The sequence below is a fragment of the Simochromis diagramma genome, unplaced genomic scaffold (genome assembly GCF_900408965.1).
Source record: "Simochromis diagramma unplaced genomic scaffold, fSimDia1.1 OVJJ01000304.1, whole genome shotgun sequence".
Classification (NCBI taxonomy): Eukaryota; Metazoa; Chordata; class Actinopteri; order Cichliformes; family Cichlidae; genus Simochromis; species Simochromis diagramma.
This window is the reverse complement of record NW_024387030.1, coordinates 19546882-19561220: the sequence shown is the minus strand read 5'-3', so window position 1 is coordinate 19561220 and position 14339 is coordinate 19546882. Positions and strand designations below refer to the sequence as shown.

Genomic DNA, 14339 nt, shown 5'->3' with positions numbered 1-14339 from the left:
GTATGACGCACTCCCATGTGGCAATAAAAACAAAGAAGAATATGTTTTTAAGACAAGAAAGATATGTGTAATTGTTTTATTTTTTTAATAAGTTACCATTTAACAAGTTGTCTGTTTTAGTTCACTTTTAGTTATGTCATTGTGTAATAGTGGTTGTTCAAGTCTCTGTGCACTTTAACAAAAAGGTATGCTGTTTTCTTTCTCTTTTTAAAACTTTTGGAACTAATAAATATTTAAATGTCACACTTGGAGGATGGATTAGTGACATTTCAAAATCCTGCTTTTTTGTTCCTGTGTTAACCTCAGATCTAAGGTGAGCTTAGAAAAGAGGAGAACAGGTTCACTGCACATACATCAGTCCAACTGCAAGGGAAGGAACAATAATGGAAACATGATTTTAAGTGGATGGGAACTTGAAAATGTCTTTGTTTTATACTGTGATTAACAGCTAGGCTCAGGAACAGGAAACCTCTCGAGCTGTTGATGTTAAGCAGGAGGTGTATTCTGAACTTTAGTCCAAACAGTAGCTTTCCTGTGTTAAAATGTTGAGAAGGCAGCTAAAGGTAACAACAAGAAGGTAGGTGAACCACTGCAGTTCTGTGCTGTTTGTGGAGTTCATAGTTATGGAAGTGCATCTCCTCACATATACCAAACTGTGATGTTCACAATAAGTCATCAAATGAACAGTAATGGTTGTTTCATATCAGACATAGTTGTCAACTCCTTGCATTGTTGAATCTTCAGTCTGACACTGCTTCCAAACTAACCAAATACAGTGAGGAAGTGAAACACACCGCAATATTAAAAATGCAGGCCAGTAGATGTTTTCGCTATTGCTGTTATTATTTCACTTCTCATTCTCTCATTTTCTGTTTGTTATTACTGCTCCTTGGCACTGGCACACAATTTGACAACAGTGTTAGTCCCACTCATGATTAACTGTCTGCTCAATTCTGCCAAGGTGCCACATGAATCAGCACACTGGTGGAGTAGATGGATTCAAAGGTCAAGAGTCAGGCAACAAAGATGGCAAAGGAGCCAACTTCAACACCAGACAAACTTAATATTGTGCAGATTTAAGTTCAGCTTATCAACAGTCCCAGTTTTTCATGTGGTCCCTTATCCACTCCCTGGTTTAGAGCCTACCTGTACTAACCATGCCTTTCAGCTAACCTGGACCAGTGATTCTGTCATGAGCATGCTTAGGCCTGTATATACCATCAGCGAGAATTAGTAGTGGAACACTTGATGTTTTTGCCTGCAAAAACTTGCCCCTGCTTCTTTTATCTGCTCTCACGTTAACAGAGTACAGTCATAACAAATCTATCACCACAGAGGTGTGTATACCTCAGGTTCCCTACAGCATTAGAAGTTTTCTCAAAGTCCTATAGGTTGCAAGAGATGGGGGGGAAATGAAATCAACCAGCTGGAGATACTTACTTGTAGCTCCAGCAGTATGTGCTGACTGGTATAAAATTCAATCCTGAGTCAGTCTGAATCAAGTTCCTTTTGCAGTTCATACATATATATTAGAAAATCATGAACCCTGGCTTAAGAAGTCTGACTCGGCTTGAATGCCAGATGTTTTCATGGATTTATTTTTAAGAAACACATCAATACTTCTGTGGTGAAAAAATCCTCAAGAGTCACCACAGATGTTTTGGTCAGATGTCTGGTAGTCTGTACGGGGGTGAATCTCACTGGTAAACGATGTCAGTCTTGGTGCACTTGTGGGGTTGGGCTGTCTGTTGCAGAGGGAACATTCTCCGTGGTCATGACTGTATCAGTGATGGATGGTGGTGTGAGACCAGCAGACATTACAGCACGCTGACCATCTTCCCAAACAAACTCAGAAAGTAATTCCACATCAGAGACCTTTAAGAGCTTTCTGTGAGTGCCCACAGGTGGTATCGCTGTGAAAACCACATGCACATCTGCCTGCTCACATGGTTTCATATCTCTGCTGCATGTCAAACAAAAAGGTCCAGTTTTCTCCACAAATAGACAAGAGCTGACCTAGAAAGGTGTTTAAGATGATTAATTTAGCAGTCAGTCAGATTACAGTTCAGTCGAAATGAGCGTGCTGAGACGATTGATCCTGACATTTAAGCAGAGCGACAACAATCAGCCTTCAAAATCACAGCTGCTTGAGGAGCAGCAGTTATGCCCCAAGGAGCTTATTAGAGTTTTTCAAGAAAAAAGCTGTCATTAAAAAAAAATAAAAAATTAAAAGAAAAACATCCAGGACTGATTCAACGTTTATATGTGATTTGTCAAAATAGTGAGCATTCATTTAAATAAAGACAAGGAAAAACACTCCCTCATGGGTCTCACATTACTTAATGAGTTCTCAAAAGATCACATGAAACTGTTAAACAGAGGAGTTTTTGTGATTTCCAAAGCAAAAGAATCTGCTGTTTTCCTGTATTACATTGATATCCACGTACTAAATTTCTCTCAGTAGCCCTGTGAGACAAATTTGTCATTTTGCCTACATAAATAAAGGACCAGTGGCCCTATATTAAGAATAAATGGGTAAAAAATAGCTCATAAATTAAAGCTAGACTCCTTCACATTAAAGTGCACCTTTAAACAGTAATATATTTTTTGCTTGTGAGATCAATAAGACTTAGTCAGCTTATCAACAAGTAATAACAGTAAATGCTGGGTTAGTGGGGTGTGGGTTTTGCTCAGCTGCAGCAAAAGAGGTGGCACAGAGTACTTCAGGGAGGGCTGATCAGCACAAGCTGTGGCACATTCACTAATTATGCAGTCAGGCACTCGGGCCTTGATGCTTTAACATTGTTTTGTATGAAAACTATGTGAAATACTTTAAATGGCATGTATTTGTCTGTCTCTCATATTAAAGTCCTCATCGTTCTTGCAGCGTGACCGCTTACTGTTCTTGATTAAGAAGTATTTGTGAGCAAGCCAGTAACTCCTGCTGGCTCTCCTCACTGTCTCACCATGGATATGTTAAAAAAAAAGAGTCTGTAACCATAGTAACTGTTGCAGTACACACCAGGCCTGGGTTGACTTTAAGCAATGATGTCAGTTTATCTATAAGATCTTAATTGTCCCTTAAAATAACCAATTCCCCCTTAAGTAAGCCTTAAGAAACCATGTCTTTGTACAGCGGTCCATGACATCATAAAGACACACCATCTGTATTTTAACTCCTCAGTTGAACTATGTCATACTTGTACTGTGTGACATTTAGCCAGGTCAGCCAGTGCAACTTCTAATGACATTATCATATAATCTGTGAAAGGTGTGCACATGCTTTTCACCATTTCACACAAAGCTTGAAATAAAGCCATGTGTGGTGTAGTAGTCACATTGATTTTTTTTTAATATCAACAGTACTTTTGCAGTATTGGGTATGGATTTCAGATTTTGAGAAGTTGAAAAGTAAGAATATTTGTTTGCTCAGTAGGTCATGCTTTTGTTGTATTGATTTGAAGTTCTGGGGTTTGGGTGTTCTTATTTTAATATAGAACCACATCCTTATGGATTATTACGCTTCAGTTCACCTCATTTCCAGCATGCAGACCGCTACATTTTGTGATTTAATTAGATTTTTCTAAGAATTGCCTCCTGAAATATTTATGGACAGCACTGCCTTGCAAATGGGGGTCCTGCTGTCCCACGCCACTCGCAGATCTCTCTCCTTCTGCTCCGTTCAGCAAATGAGAGCGCGGCAGGCTGTGCACGGCCTGAGAGAACACATAAAGACCCTGTCACTTGTAACTTTCTCTCTGAGTCAGTGATAATGTTTGACTTGGCCATATTTATGTTTAACTTGTGTGTGTAGTGATTTTGTCACAGTTAAAAAAAAATCCCTTGATTATCACACCAAAGTCCTAGAGCTCAAAAACCATTGAGCTTAGAGGTGACATCATTTTGTACAGGAGGTTTTATTACATAGGGTTGAACCAGTTTTGAATTTCAAGCATTATACTGTTGTTTGAAAACAAGAATTGGACAAATATGATACCGGTATTTTTTTTTCAGTCTTTTTATTTGGTTTTCTTTTTATTCCATGATAACAACGATTCTTTAAGACTCTTTTAGCCTTCAATAAAAATATATTCAATAAAAAATAAAGTTTTGGTCTGTATGTAAGAACATGATTTGTCTTTATTTGAGCAATTAACAACCATAATGCTTTGAGGGATATAAACAAGAAACATTTATGCCGTCACTTGTGCTACAGTATAAGCCCCTCTATTTTAGTAAAGTGGGAGTTATTTAATGTTTAGCTGTAGAGACAGTCTCATTTAGCCAGCTTATAAAATTCTGAAGAGCATCTTTCTACATAAGTTGGTTTCTTCTCAGTGGTACAGATACCCCTGAAAATTGAAAACTGGTGTGACTCTGAACATGTGTGCGTCATGTCTCTCTATTCAGATTTGATTGGATTACAGGAAAAAAATGGGTGTGAACTTTAAGGTGTGACTCGCCTGAAAAACAGTGACCTCAGAAACACAACATTCAGGTCAAGAGAAAAGACGTGAACCTTCTTGAGAATGCTCGAGCTGCTGGTGCACAGGCACAGAGCTCATTTCCTCCTTGTGACTTAGCCCGACGGCTGAAGGCTCCACATCACTGTTGGGAATCAGGGACTGGAGCTTGAATACTTGGTGAGCTATTATCGGTCTGCTGTGCCAGGCCTGCAGGGCACTTAAAGAGATCTGGAAATCATCACGCCCAATCAAACTGCTTCCCCCCTGCTTTGTTGAACAGGAAGAGCTTGCAGACAAAAAGCTGTTCTGCCCCTGATAATCATGGTGTGTTCTGCAAACTGTTTACTAGTTCGTGAGAACTGTATGCCATTTCTAGCTCCCTGTAATGTTTTGATATTTAAATGCAACATTTTTTTATTATTATTATGCTTCTGCTATCTTACAAATCACATTATTTATAGGATTTTGAGGCTTTTAATATGTTGGTATGCCCAGTAGTCTGATGTAACTCCACTAACTTTATTTTTAGTAAACTTAGAAACATACCGATCAACTGTGTATGTGCCCACATCCTGTTATTTCCCTCCAGCTGCTTCCCTGTGTCTTCTCTCAAAATTTAAATGATTATTATTTTTTGCCTTTAGTGGACAGATACAGTGAAGATGGACAGGAAAGTGGGCAGAGAGAGCAAAGACGTGTAGCTAAACCGGCATTGAGTATTTTAAAATTCAAAAAAGAAAATCACAATGTCAGTGACTAACTTTGTGATATTTTTTAAAGCCTAATAATGAAACAAGAAAGTAATGCGTACTATTGGGAATTCTCTTTAGTTGCACTGATTAAGAAATAATGCTGCAGCTGTTAATTTACATCATGTACTTGTTACTGATGCGTGAATTGAACTTGTACATCATTTGCAGTAATTTAGTGAACAGGCAGTAGGCACATGTGGTTGTGTTTTACAGAGAGAGTTCTTAATGGTTCTTTCAACATTTAGGCCACCCATTCTGACAATTTAATGCTCTTTTATTTTGTTGTAAAGATTAAGGCATCTACTGAATGACATGCAGTGTGTTGTTCATTAAGGGCACACCCTCTTTTTGGACAATTTTAGTTCAGGCAGCACATTGGTGTCAGTGGAGGAGAAAATTAAAGATGGCTGAAAGCTTCCAGCCTCTCACTGTGTGTGCTATTAAGAGAGAAGGTGGGATGGCACTGGCACCAGTTACCTTCTCAGAGGTAATTTGGTTATCTCACTGACTCATTTTGATATGGTCACACAGGGAAATGTGTCCTTATAGTGAACCATCTGTCAAAAGTGGAACTGCTGGGACACAAGTTGTTGCTGGGCTACAATCCATCTGACGCCAGCTCTGCGGCTCTGGCGCTCGTGGCTCAGCACGGGCTACTAACTGACTGTTAGCTCAGGGCTTACACGTACCACAACATGTACTTAAGCAGCCAAATAGATACTTAAACTCTAACAGGACCTCAGTTTCCTTCCAGTGCGGCATTTCGAGTGGGCTGACCCTGCCAGAGACGGCTGCAATGTTCCAGTGTCTGGCTGGTGGATGGAAACTGGTGTAAAGTTACAGTGGCTATCATTGATTTCTCCTTCCAGGGAAAGCAGACACTAATCACAAAAGTAAATAGTGTACACACCCAGCTTAGCAAGATGAGGAATGATAAGGTGTTAATTTACAGTGTGTGCACTCACGTTGTAGCAACGTACCCAACGGAGTCTCTTCGCTGTAGGCATGTGCGTAAATGGCCAGGAAATCTGAGCCTGTCAGCAGAAATGGACTTGAGGGATTCCCATTTTTCATTCTTGTAATGTTTAAGATACGTGATTACTACTAGATCTCGTGAATAGCATAATGATACCAAACGTGTAAGCCACAGTATGCTAATGTAAAACATACATTAAAGGAGAAAAATAAGTACCACTGATGGCAGTGCTCAATATACACTCTGCAAACCAGTGTGATCTGATTAGGATTATTCATTACATGCCATAAGTGTGCATAATTGAATAAACTCGGGTACTGTGTCAAGTTTGCCATATGCATCCTGCAGGGTGATAACGCGAACTGAAACATAAGCTTTAGTTCCTCTACCGTTACTTCTTTTGCTACACCCGTAGCAGCTGGAGGATGAATCAAACAAAAGAGGCTTCTGCTGCCACAGTATAACCAGGTTTCTTTTCTTTGTCGGAACTCCATTCATCGCACGCAAGCCTTTGCTTAATTTCTTTCCCTACGAGCGCCAACTGTGATCAGGCTCGAAAGACCTCTCCTACTATGTAATGCAGGATCACCATTTAAAACCACATTCAAAGATCGCACCTCGATCCTTCCACATCGGTTATATAATTAATCTCGGACAACACAAAAAAATGTCGTTTTACTGTTGCATATTATCAGTTCTAGTTTAGTGCGTCAAAATCAACTCCAGAAAATGCACAGAAAATTACAAATGTTGTTTTCCCCCCAACCCATAACCAAAGTGTAGCCGCACACACAGGCCGACATTCAACTTGAAGAGCTGCTTAAGTTGCCGTCTGCCCTGTGGTGCTTCAGGAAATGTTACTTTTCCTCCCCAACATTCAAACAGGTGCGAACACTGAGCATTATATCAGCATACACACACAGCCAGATACATGTTAGAAAAGCAACAAAAGAGAGACATAAGAACATGCAAGAATAAGGCTTCAGTGTCTCAGAGGCGTGGGAACAGATTCGGCTTAGGTAAAATTTGTATTTCATGTCATTTTTGTAAAGTTTGGTGGTGGAACAACACGTTATCTAGAAATAAGGTTTAATTGTGAATTAATTTAATATGGGTACAGTGTTGCAGATGAATGTCTGTCAAGTCAAGTCAGGGTTTTGATTCTGTCAGTGTGATGTGGGAACCATGTCGGGTAGTAAGGATTCTTAGATTGGTAGTAGACTGATCACAGAATGCCATCCAGATACAAGGAGTCACTTATTTCAGAAACAGCTTGGAGATGTTGAGCAGGAGCTGGGGTGAAGTCAGAGATTTGAAAGGTTTAGAGGAGGCAAGAAGCCAACTGTCAGTTTACTCCAGAGATCAGTAAATAAACAGCTGTGACCTTTGTGTTTGAGTCCAGAGTTCGTCAGCATGTAGATCTTCCCGTTTTCCTGTTTCCTGTCAATGCTGATCCACTTCCTTGTTCCCATCTGAAGGAAATGCTCCAATAAATATCCTAATAATAGCACCCCTTATCTGGTAAAGGGATTTTGCTGCTGAATCAGCTTGTGCAGGTTTAAAATTTTAATCTGCTGCTTGTGTTGTTTCAGCATTTATTCACAGAATGCATGATCAGTATAAATCATGTTTTCTAGCCAAGAGGGAAATTTGTGTTCGCTGAACAGGCCCATACAATCAGAGAAGGCTTTGGAACTGAGCGCTAATAACAAAGCACATGGGCTTTCTCTTCTTTTGTCATCGACCACAGACCAGTTTTCCACTTTTCCTCAGTCCATTTTAAATGAACTTTGGCTGAGAGAAAACATTTCTATCATTTCTGTCCCAACTTTATTGGAATTGAGCTTGTATTCTCCTAGGTGTTTGTTGAAGAAGAACCTACCAAGAAGGATACTAGAACATGGTTGATATTTACAGTCCCCTTTTCAGACTTCTCCACCCTCTGACATCATACACTTTGTTTCAGTCCAAATTCACAACATAGTTGCTTTCATCTGCACACATGTGAAACACATGTCAATGACAGTCTCAGCTGTGCTGTTTTGTTTACAGTTTCTGTCTTTGTATTTCCTTCAGGACGTCATCGCTGGGTTTCTGTACAGCATCCTCATCCTGTGCTTCTTCCTGCCGATACTGGACCTGATTGATGGCTTCAATTTGACCTGCCGCTACGCTCCAATCGTCATCATCTCCCTCCACCTGGGCCTGGGCCTCTTCTCCTTCACCCTGGACACCTGGAGCACCTCTCGTGGTGACACCGCTCAGATCCTGGGCACTGGTGCCGGCATTGCCTTGGCTTCCCATGTCAACTACCACCTGGGCCTGATGCCCGACTTGACACCAGACCAGCTTCCCCTCAGCATGCCCGCACTTAGCCCCAGCCTGGTGGCTGTTGTAATGTTGCGGCTCGTTGTGGGAGTGCTGGTGCTGTTGGCCACGCGGGCGCTGATGAAGGCCATCACCATCCCACTGGTGTGCAGAGCGTTCAGAGTGCCCACTGATGACCTGAGGAAGGCCCGGCAGCACATGGAGGTGGAGCTGCCTTACCGCTACATCGTCTACGGGACAGTGGGCTTCAACGTGATCTTCCTGGTCCCGCTGCTCTTCAGCTACATGCAGCTCTCCTGATTGGATGTTACTTGACTGTGTGGCCAGTCAAAGTGAAGTAAAAACCTAAATGCTGTCATCAGATCAGTTTTGCTGCTTGTTTTCATCCACAGCCTAATCCCTAGCTGGAGGTTGCTGGGTTTGGGACTGATGAAGGTACATTAAAGCCTAATTGCTGATCTGGATGCAGAGTTTTTATCAGATTTTTTGTTTTTGTTGTCTCAGGTTACTTTTAAAGACGGGTGAATCCTGAGCAATGGAAAATGGGCTTAGACTGTTAACAGTTCACTAGCGATATCTCTTTGTTCTTTAGATTTATTTAAGAGTAAAATCCAGTCAGATAATGCTTTGACACTCTCAGAGCTGGAAAGTCACTCCTCAAATTCAAAAAAGCATTTCAACAGTGGCCTCTAGAAGACTAAAAATGCAGGTCATGACCACTAATAGATGATGTGTTAGTATTTGCATTGTTATGACTGATGTTGTTATTAAGAGCTCAGGCAAAGAACCATAGAAGTATTTTTTTAGGAAAACTTAAATTATTCCAACAACTCAAGTGAATGATAAATCTTCAAACGCCTGACAGAAAATGTTGAAAATAAAAAGACTTAGTAAGTCTCACTAACAGTCTGAAAGCCAAAGATATCCAGGCACATGATGAATAAATAAATAAAATAGAAAGTCTTCTTTTAGTCGGATGTCCAGATGGATCAATGGCAGAATGAGTTTGGGTTGTAAATTAAGTGCTTAGTTTAACTAGTTTAAAGAATGTTGTAGTTTGAGTTCAGTGTCACTGTTGAAACTTTGTGTGGTTCTTTGTCTAGTAGCCTCTTAATGTTTCTGTTTGATTATACTCTCCTTTGTCTCAATTCTTAAAGCAATAAGAGACCTTTCATTTTATGATTCCTGTGTTCCTCTACTGGATCGGAGGAACATTTAGTCTTTAACCTCTGAACCCCCTGCCTGTGGAGAGGAAACCAGTTTGATTAAAGTTTTTGATTTGTTGTTACGTCTCTGATGTCTGAGAATTCAGCCACATTGTTTTTTCAGGAGGTTAGATTGTGTTTTCTTAAAGGGCTTTCCCCACTATTTGAGTTCTGAGTTTGACTGCTATTCCTGCAACCCAATGGGAGAAAAAAGAAATACCAGGCACATACTGTACGATGCAAAAGGAAAGGAGAATGCATCGCTTTGTTTGGGAAATGTACAGAGAGGGTTTTAATGGTTTTATTTTGTTCTCTAAGAATGACTGGAGCACTCAGCTCAGCCTGTTTTTTTTTTTATTTTATTTTTAAACACTGTAAACTTGCTTCCTATTAGAGATGTCAGCTCACATCCACTTCCTGTTCTTAGCTGAGGTTCTTTTGCTGATGTCAGGTGGGAGGAGGTGGTGGAGATAAACCGTCTGGAGGGAAGTTTTCTCATGTTTCTAAAATTGGAACTCCATTGACAACTTTTTTGTGCACAACAGGCGCGTTCTAAAAATATTAGAAAGTATACGACTACAAGTGCAACATTATTCACTGTTTTATCATGCATGAATTTGATACTTGATTCTATAAATGTAGGAAAATTTTGTCTTCAAATTTTGAATACAAAATTGCTCCAGAAAAGCAGCGTGAACGTGAACTTTTTAAGTGCCTTTGACAAAAGTAATCAAACACATGGTTGCCCTGAGAAGTCAAATGCACTGCAACATAAGGAAACGCCAGCAAATAGAAAAACAATCCAGAAAGCACACAAAACACAACAGAAGTTGAACAAAATGCAATGGAAGTAAACAAAGACAATCACACAAATCACAAAAGATATGCTTCTGGGGAGGTGATAACATGATGGAACAGCTACACATGTCACAGAAACCAAAACATGTCAACTTTTGCACTGAGACACTAAAAAGAAGCAGAGTTGTTGTATAACATGGAGAAGAAGATGCAAAGTACAGTATTACTGATCCTGTAATACTGTGCATACATGTTTGCTATCAGCTGTTTACCATCAGGTTATCACTTCCATCCGTCACGTTATTGTCTCCCCAAAAGCACATCTGTTGTGTTTTACGAGGATTTTTGAGGTTTTGCTGCGTTTTGTTTTTTTCTATTTCCATTGTGAAAGAACTATTTGATTCAAATGTAGCTTGGTAAGATGTCAGAGCAGGATCTATCATCGTAAGACTCTGGTGATGTTAAACTTGTTAAAAAGCATTTTACATTTGCAATAAAAAAAAAAAAGCTTCCACTCGGACTCTTACCCGAACTCCTCCACACCACAACTAGTGATTAATTGGTTAATGAGTTGATTAACAAAGCTTCCTTCGACCACTCTTAACCTGAACCTGAGTATAAAGACTGAGGCCAGGAGCCCAGATGCCTGCTTCCTGTTTCTAAGCTGTGTGTGCCTTGCTTAAAGGCACATTTTAAAAAAGTTTTTCTCCCAGCAGGATGCTGCCATTGACACACATTTCTTTAGTCTTAATTTCTTTTTTTTCTTCTTTTTTTTGCCAAGCTGATTTATTTATGTTATTTTTGTGTACGGTACTCTGCTAAAATAAATGCACTGTTCCCAGAATGCACTGTTCCCCCTCCGAGCCAGGCAAAAATAATGAAGGTGGAGCTGGTCCTCAATGCAGTCCAATCAGTAGTTCCCTTTGATTTGTCGTCTTGCAGTTGGTTGGTAAACACTATGACGAGTGACCGTTATAATGAATAGGTGCTTTACTTACATTAGCACCTGTTAGCTAATGCAAGTAAGATTCAGTCATTTACAGACATCTGTGCAGTAGCAGAGAAATTTTCCAGTATAGCAGCTTGAACCAGCAAACATCTGGAGTCTTCCCTTCATAAGTGACCTTAACTGTCCCTGGATACTACAATTTTCTGTGGTATGTTTGAGGAATTCGATTTTATTGTTTTTCTGTAGTCGACTACTTCTGTCTGAAATGATAATCCAATGATGTGATGAGAGCTGCTGATTGCATTGGTTTAATTCTTTAGGATGTTCACATATAGTTTAGTATTTTAACTTAATCCAGCTGCAGATTTGCCTCTAATTAACCGACTCATCAAAGCCAAACGGACCAGCTTACTCTCTGCATTTGTCAGCCGCCTGGCTCGTTTCACTTCCTGTGGCCTTGCCTCGTGCACAAATATGTTTGTGTTTGTCGGAGCGTTTGTATATTTCTTGACGTTTTTGTGCGTGTGTTTGGGCCTGCGGTTTTGTGTCTGTTCCACAGAAAAGAGAAGTTTATTTCTGTTTCAGTGACAAAACCCAGTTTGTGTTAATCCTGTGGCTGAGCTGAGTTTGTGTGAGTGACGGACAGAAGCTCAAACTGCAAGAAGTCGATGACAAAGCAACATTTGTCATCTGTGATCTTTAAGGACATTTCCCCTGCACATCGACAAAGGAGATGAAGCTGAACTCCCTGACACGTCTCGCTGTGATATGTTCCTGTGTTTGGAGAGTGGTTTCCACCTGTGGATGTTCTTTTTTGTGGAGTCAAAGCAGGGCTGGCCTCGTGATGTTTGACGAGCCTAATTATAAACTTAAAGATGTATATTTGGTACAACATCTTTAAAATGCATCATATAGTTTTGTTTGGCTCTGTTTTTATATCATCTTAATCGTGATTTTGCTTTGTTGTGATCGTGATCTTTTGATATTATTTCGGTACATTAATATATTTTTGAAATCCTAAATTGATCTGTCAAAAATATATAGTCTGTGTTATTTTCTGTGGTATGATGTGGCTGAATTACAAAATTTCTTTATTATTTGTAATGTCATTAGGAGAGTCACCAAAGTCTATATACTGTAATAACACAATATGCTTCTCAAATTGATCCTAATTTATTAATATGATAACTTTAGTTCTTGCAATACAATATTTAAAACTGTTTTTCCTTAATCTGTTCAATGATTGGTTTGAACAGCCAGCTCTGCTTTGTCAACTCACAAGATGGAGATTTGATTTCTTCTTTTTTTAAATACTGGATCTCAGAGGAAAAAACGTCTTTCTTGACCAAATATGCAGTATTTAAACTGTGTAGCTAAACTGCCCTACACGTCAGTGCCTTCCTCTGTCCTCAGCTCTGTGCCGTCATGTTGCCTCTTGCACTTTGTAGATGTATATAAATATGGGAGGATGACAAGTTTCCTGTTTATAAAAAAACAAGAACCGTTTTTAATATTGCCCCTACTTTTGCTTTTTAGTCGCTGTCTTGAGGAAAATTTGCAAGTCTTTGTCTTTAAGTCTACATGTTTGATGCAGAAATGAATTTGCCTTTTTCTCCCTGATAATTCGAGGCTTTCATTCCAAATCGCAGTCAGAGAGTAGAGAGAGACGAGGTGAACTCTTGTGAGTTTCAGCTTGTAATCAAACCCTTCATGATTCCTTCTTTATTTGTGAAGTCTCGCTCACTTTCACAGTATTTTCTTCATGTTTCTGCAGGGCTTTATTGTTGGTTTGCATCTGTGATTGAAAATGTGGCTTATTTCTGTCTGTGTGAATTAACTGAGAATAATAAATGAGAGAATCAAATATGTGCCTGCTTGTCCTCAGTTATTCCCTGCAGTGACAGACTGCAGAATGAAAACGTCCGTGTGCGTGTGGAGTTGTGGACATGAATGTAAAACCATTTGAAAGTTTGTTCTTACTGAATCTTTCTCACTGTAAAAAGAATGTTACTAATTATTCTGTAGGTCTGGCCTTGGACATTATTTTCACTGGTGCACCCACAGCCATGACCTTGAAAACTCTTGCTTCTTTAATCTGGTTAAATCTTCCTCTAAGGATGAACATAATGTAGTATACTGAACACACATTTTGTAAGATTTACAAAAATATATGTGTTTGTAGTTTTGCCTCTGCGCACCACCACTGTGGATTTTAAATCAAATAAGATGTGAGTCAAGTGCACACGTGGAACTTTAATTTGAGGGGTTTTTACAAACTTTTTGAATTACAACATTTTACATTACTTTGGTTTCAACTACAGATATTTTATAATAGTCAGAGGATCAAAACGAATAATTTGAAATGTAACAAATGTTTTTGATACCTGGATGAATCCTTTTGCACTCGGTGACTGCCTGACGTCTAGAATCCATGGACATCACCAAATGCTCTGCCAGGCCACCTTCAGCTGCTGGACGTCTGTGGGAGGAAGCCAGAGTGAACCCACGCAGACAGTCCCCCGGCCAGATGGTGGATTTGACCTCAAAGCCTTCTTGCTGTGAGGCAGCAGTGCGAACTACGGTGCCACTAAGCTGCCCGCTTTTAAAAGGTGTTCAAAGAAATTTTCAACAAATAACTTCATCCAGGTCCACCTAAACTGTTCTGTGTGATGTCAGCTCTCCCATGCTTTGGATGCAGCCATCCCAAACTTTCAGTGTTTTTGTTTTATCATGGATAAATGATTTGTGTGTATGTGTGTGTGTGCATGTGTGAATGTCAGCCCAGCTTTGCTTTGAGGCATGATGGAAAAACTAACAGACCTCTGATTCATCTGTCACCAAACTGCAGCGGCTTTAATCAGGAAG

At 39.8% G+C, this 14339-nt stretch overlaps 1 protein-coding gene across 1 annotated transcript in view; it reads left to right on the top strand.

Annotated features, from left to right (window-relative positions):
* sgpp1 (sphingosine-1-phosphate phosphatase 1) overlaps positions 1–13338 on the top strand; it is a 31096-nt gene extending 17758 nt beyond the window's left edge. Inside the window, exon 3 of the mRNA XM_040041860.1 lies at positions 8271–13338. Within this exon, the coding sequence (XP_039897794.1) occupies positions 8271–8822 (552 nt within the window). The 3' untranslated portion in view covers positions 8823–13338. The remainder of the gene's footprint in view (positions 1–8270) is intronic.
* Positions 13339–14339: the final 1001 nt, after the last annotated feature.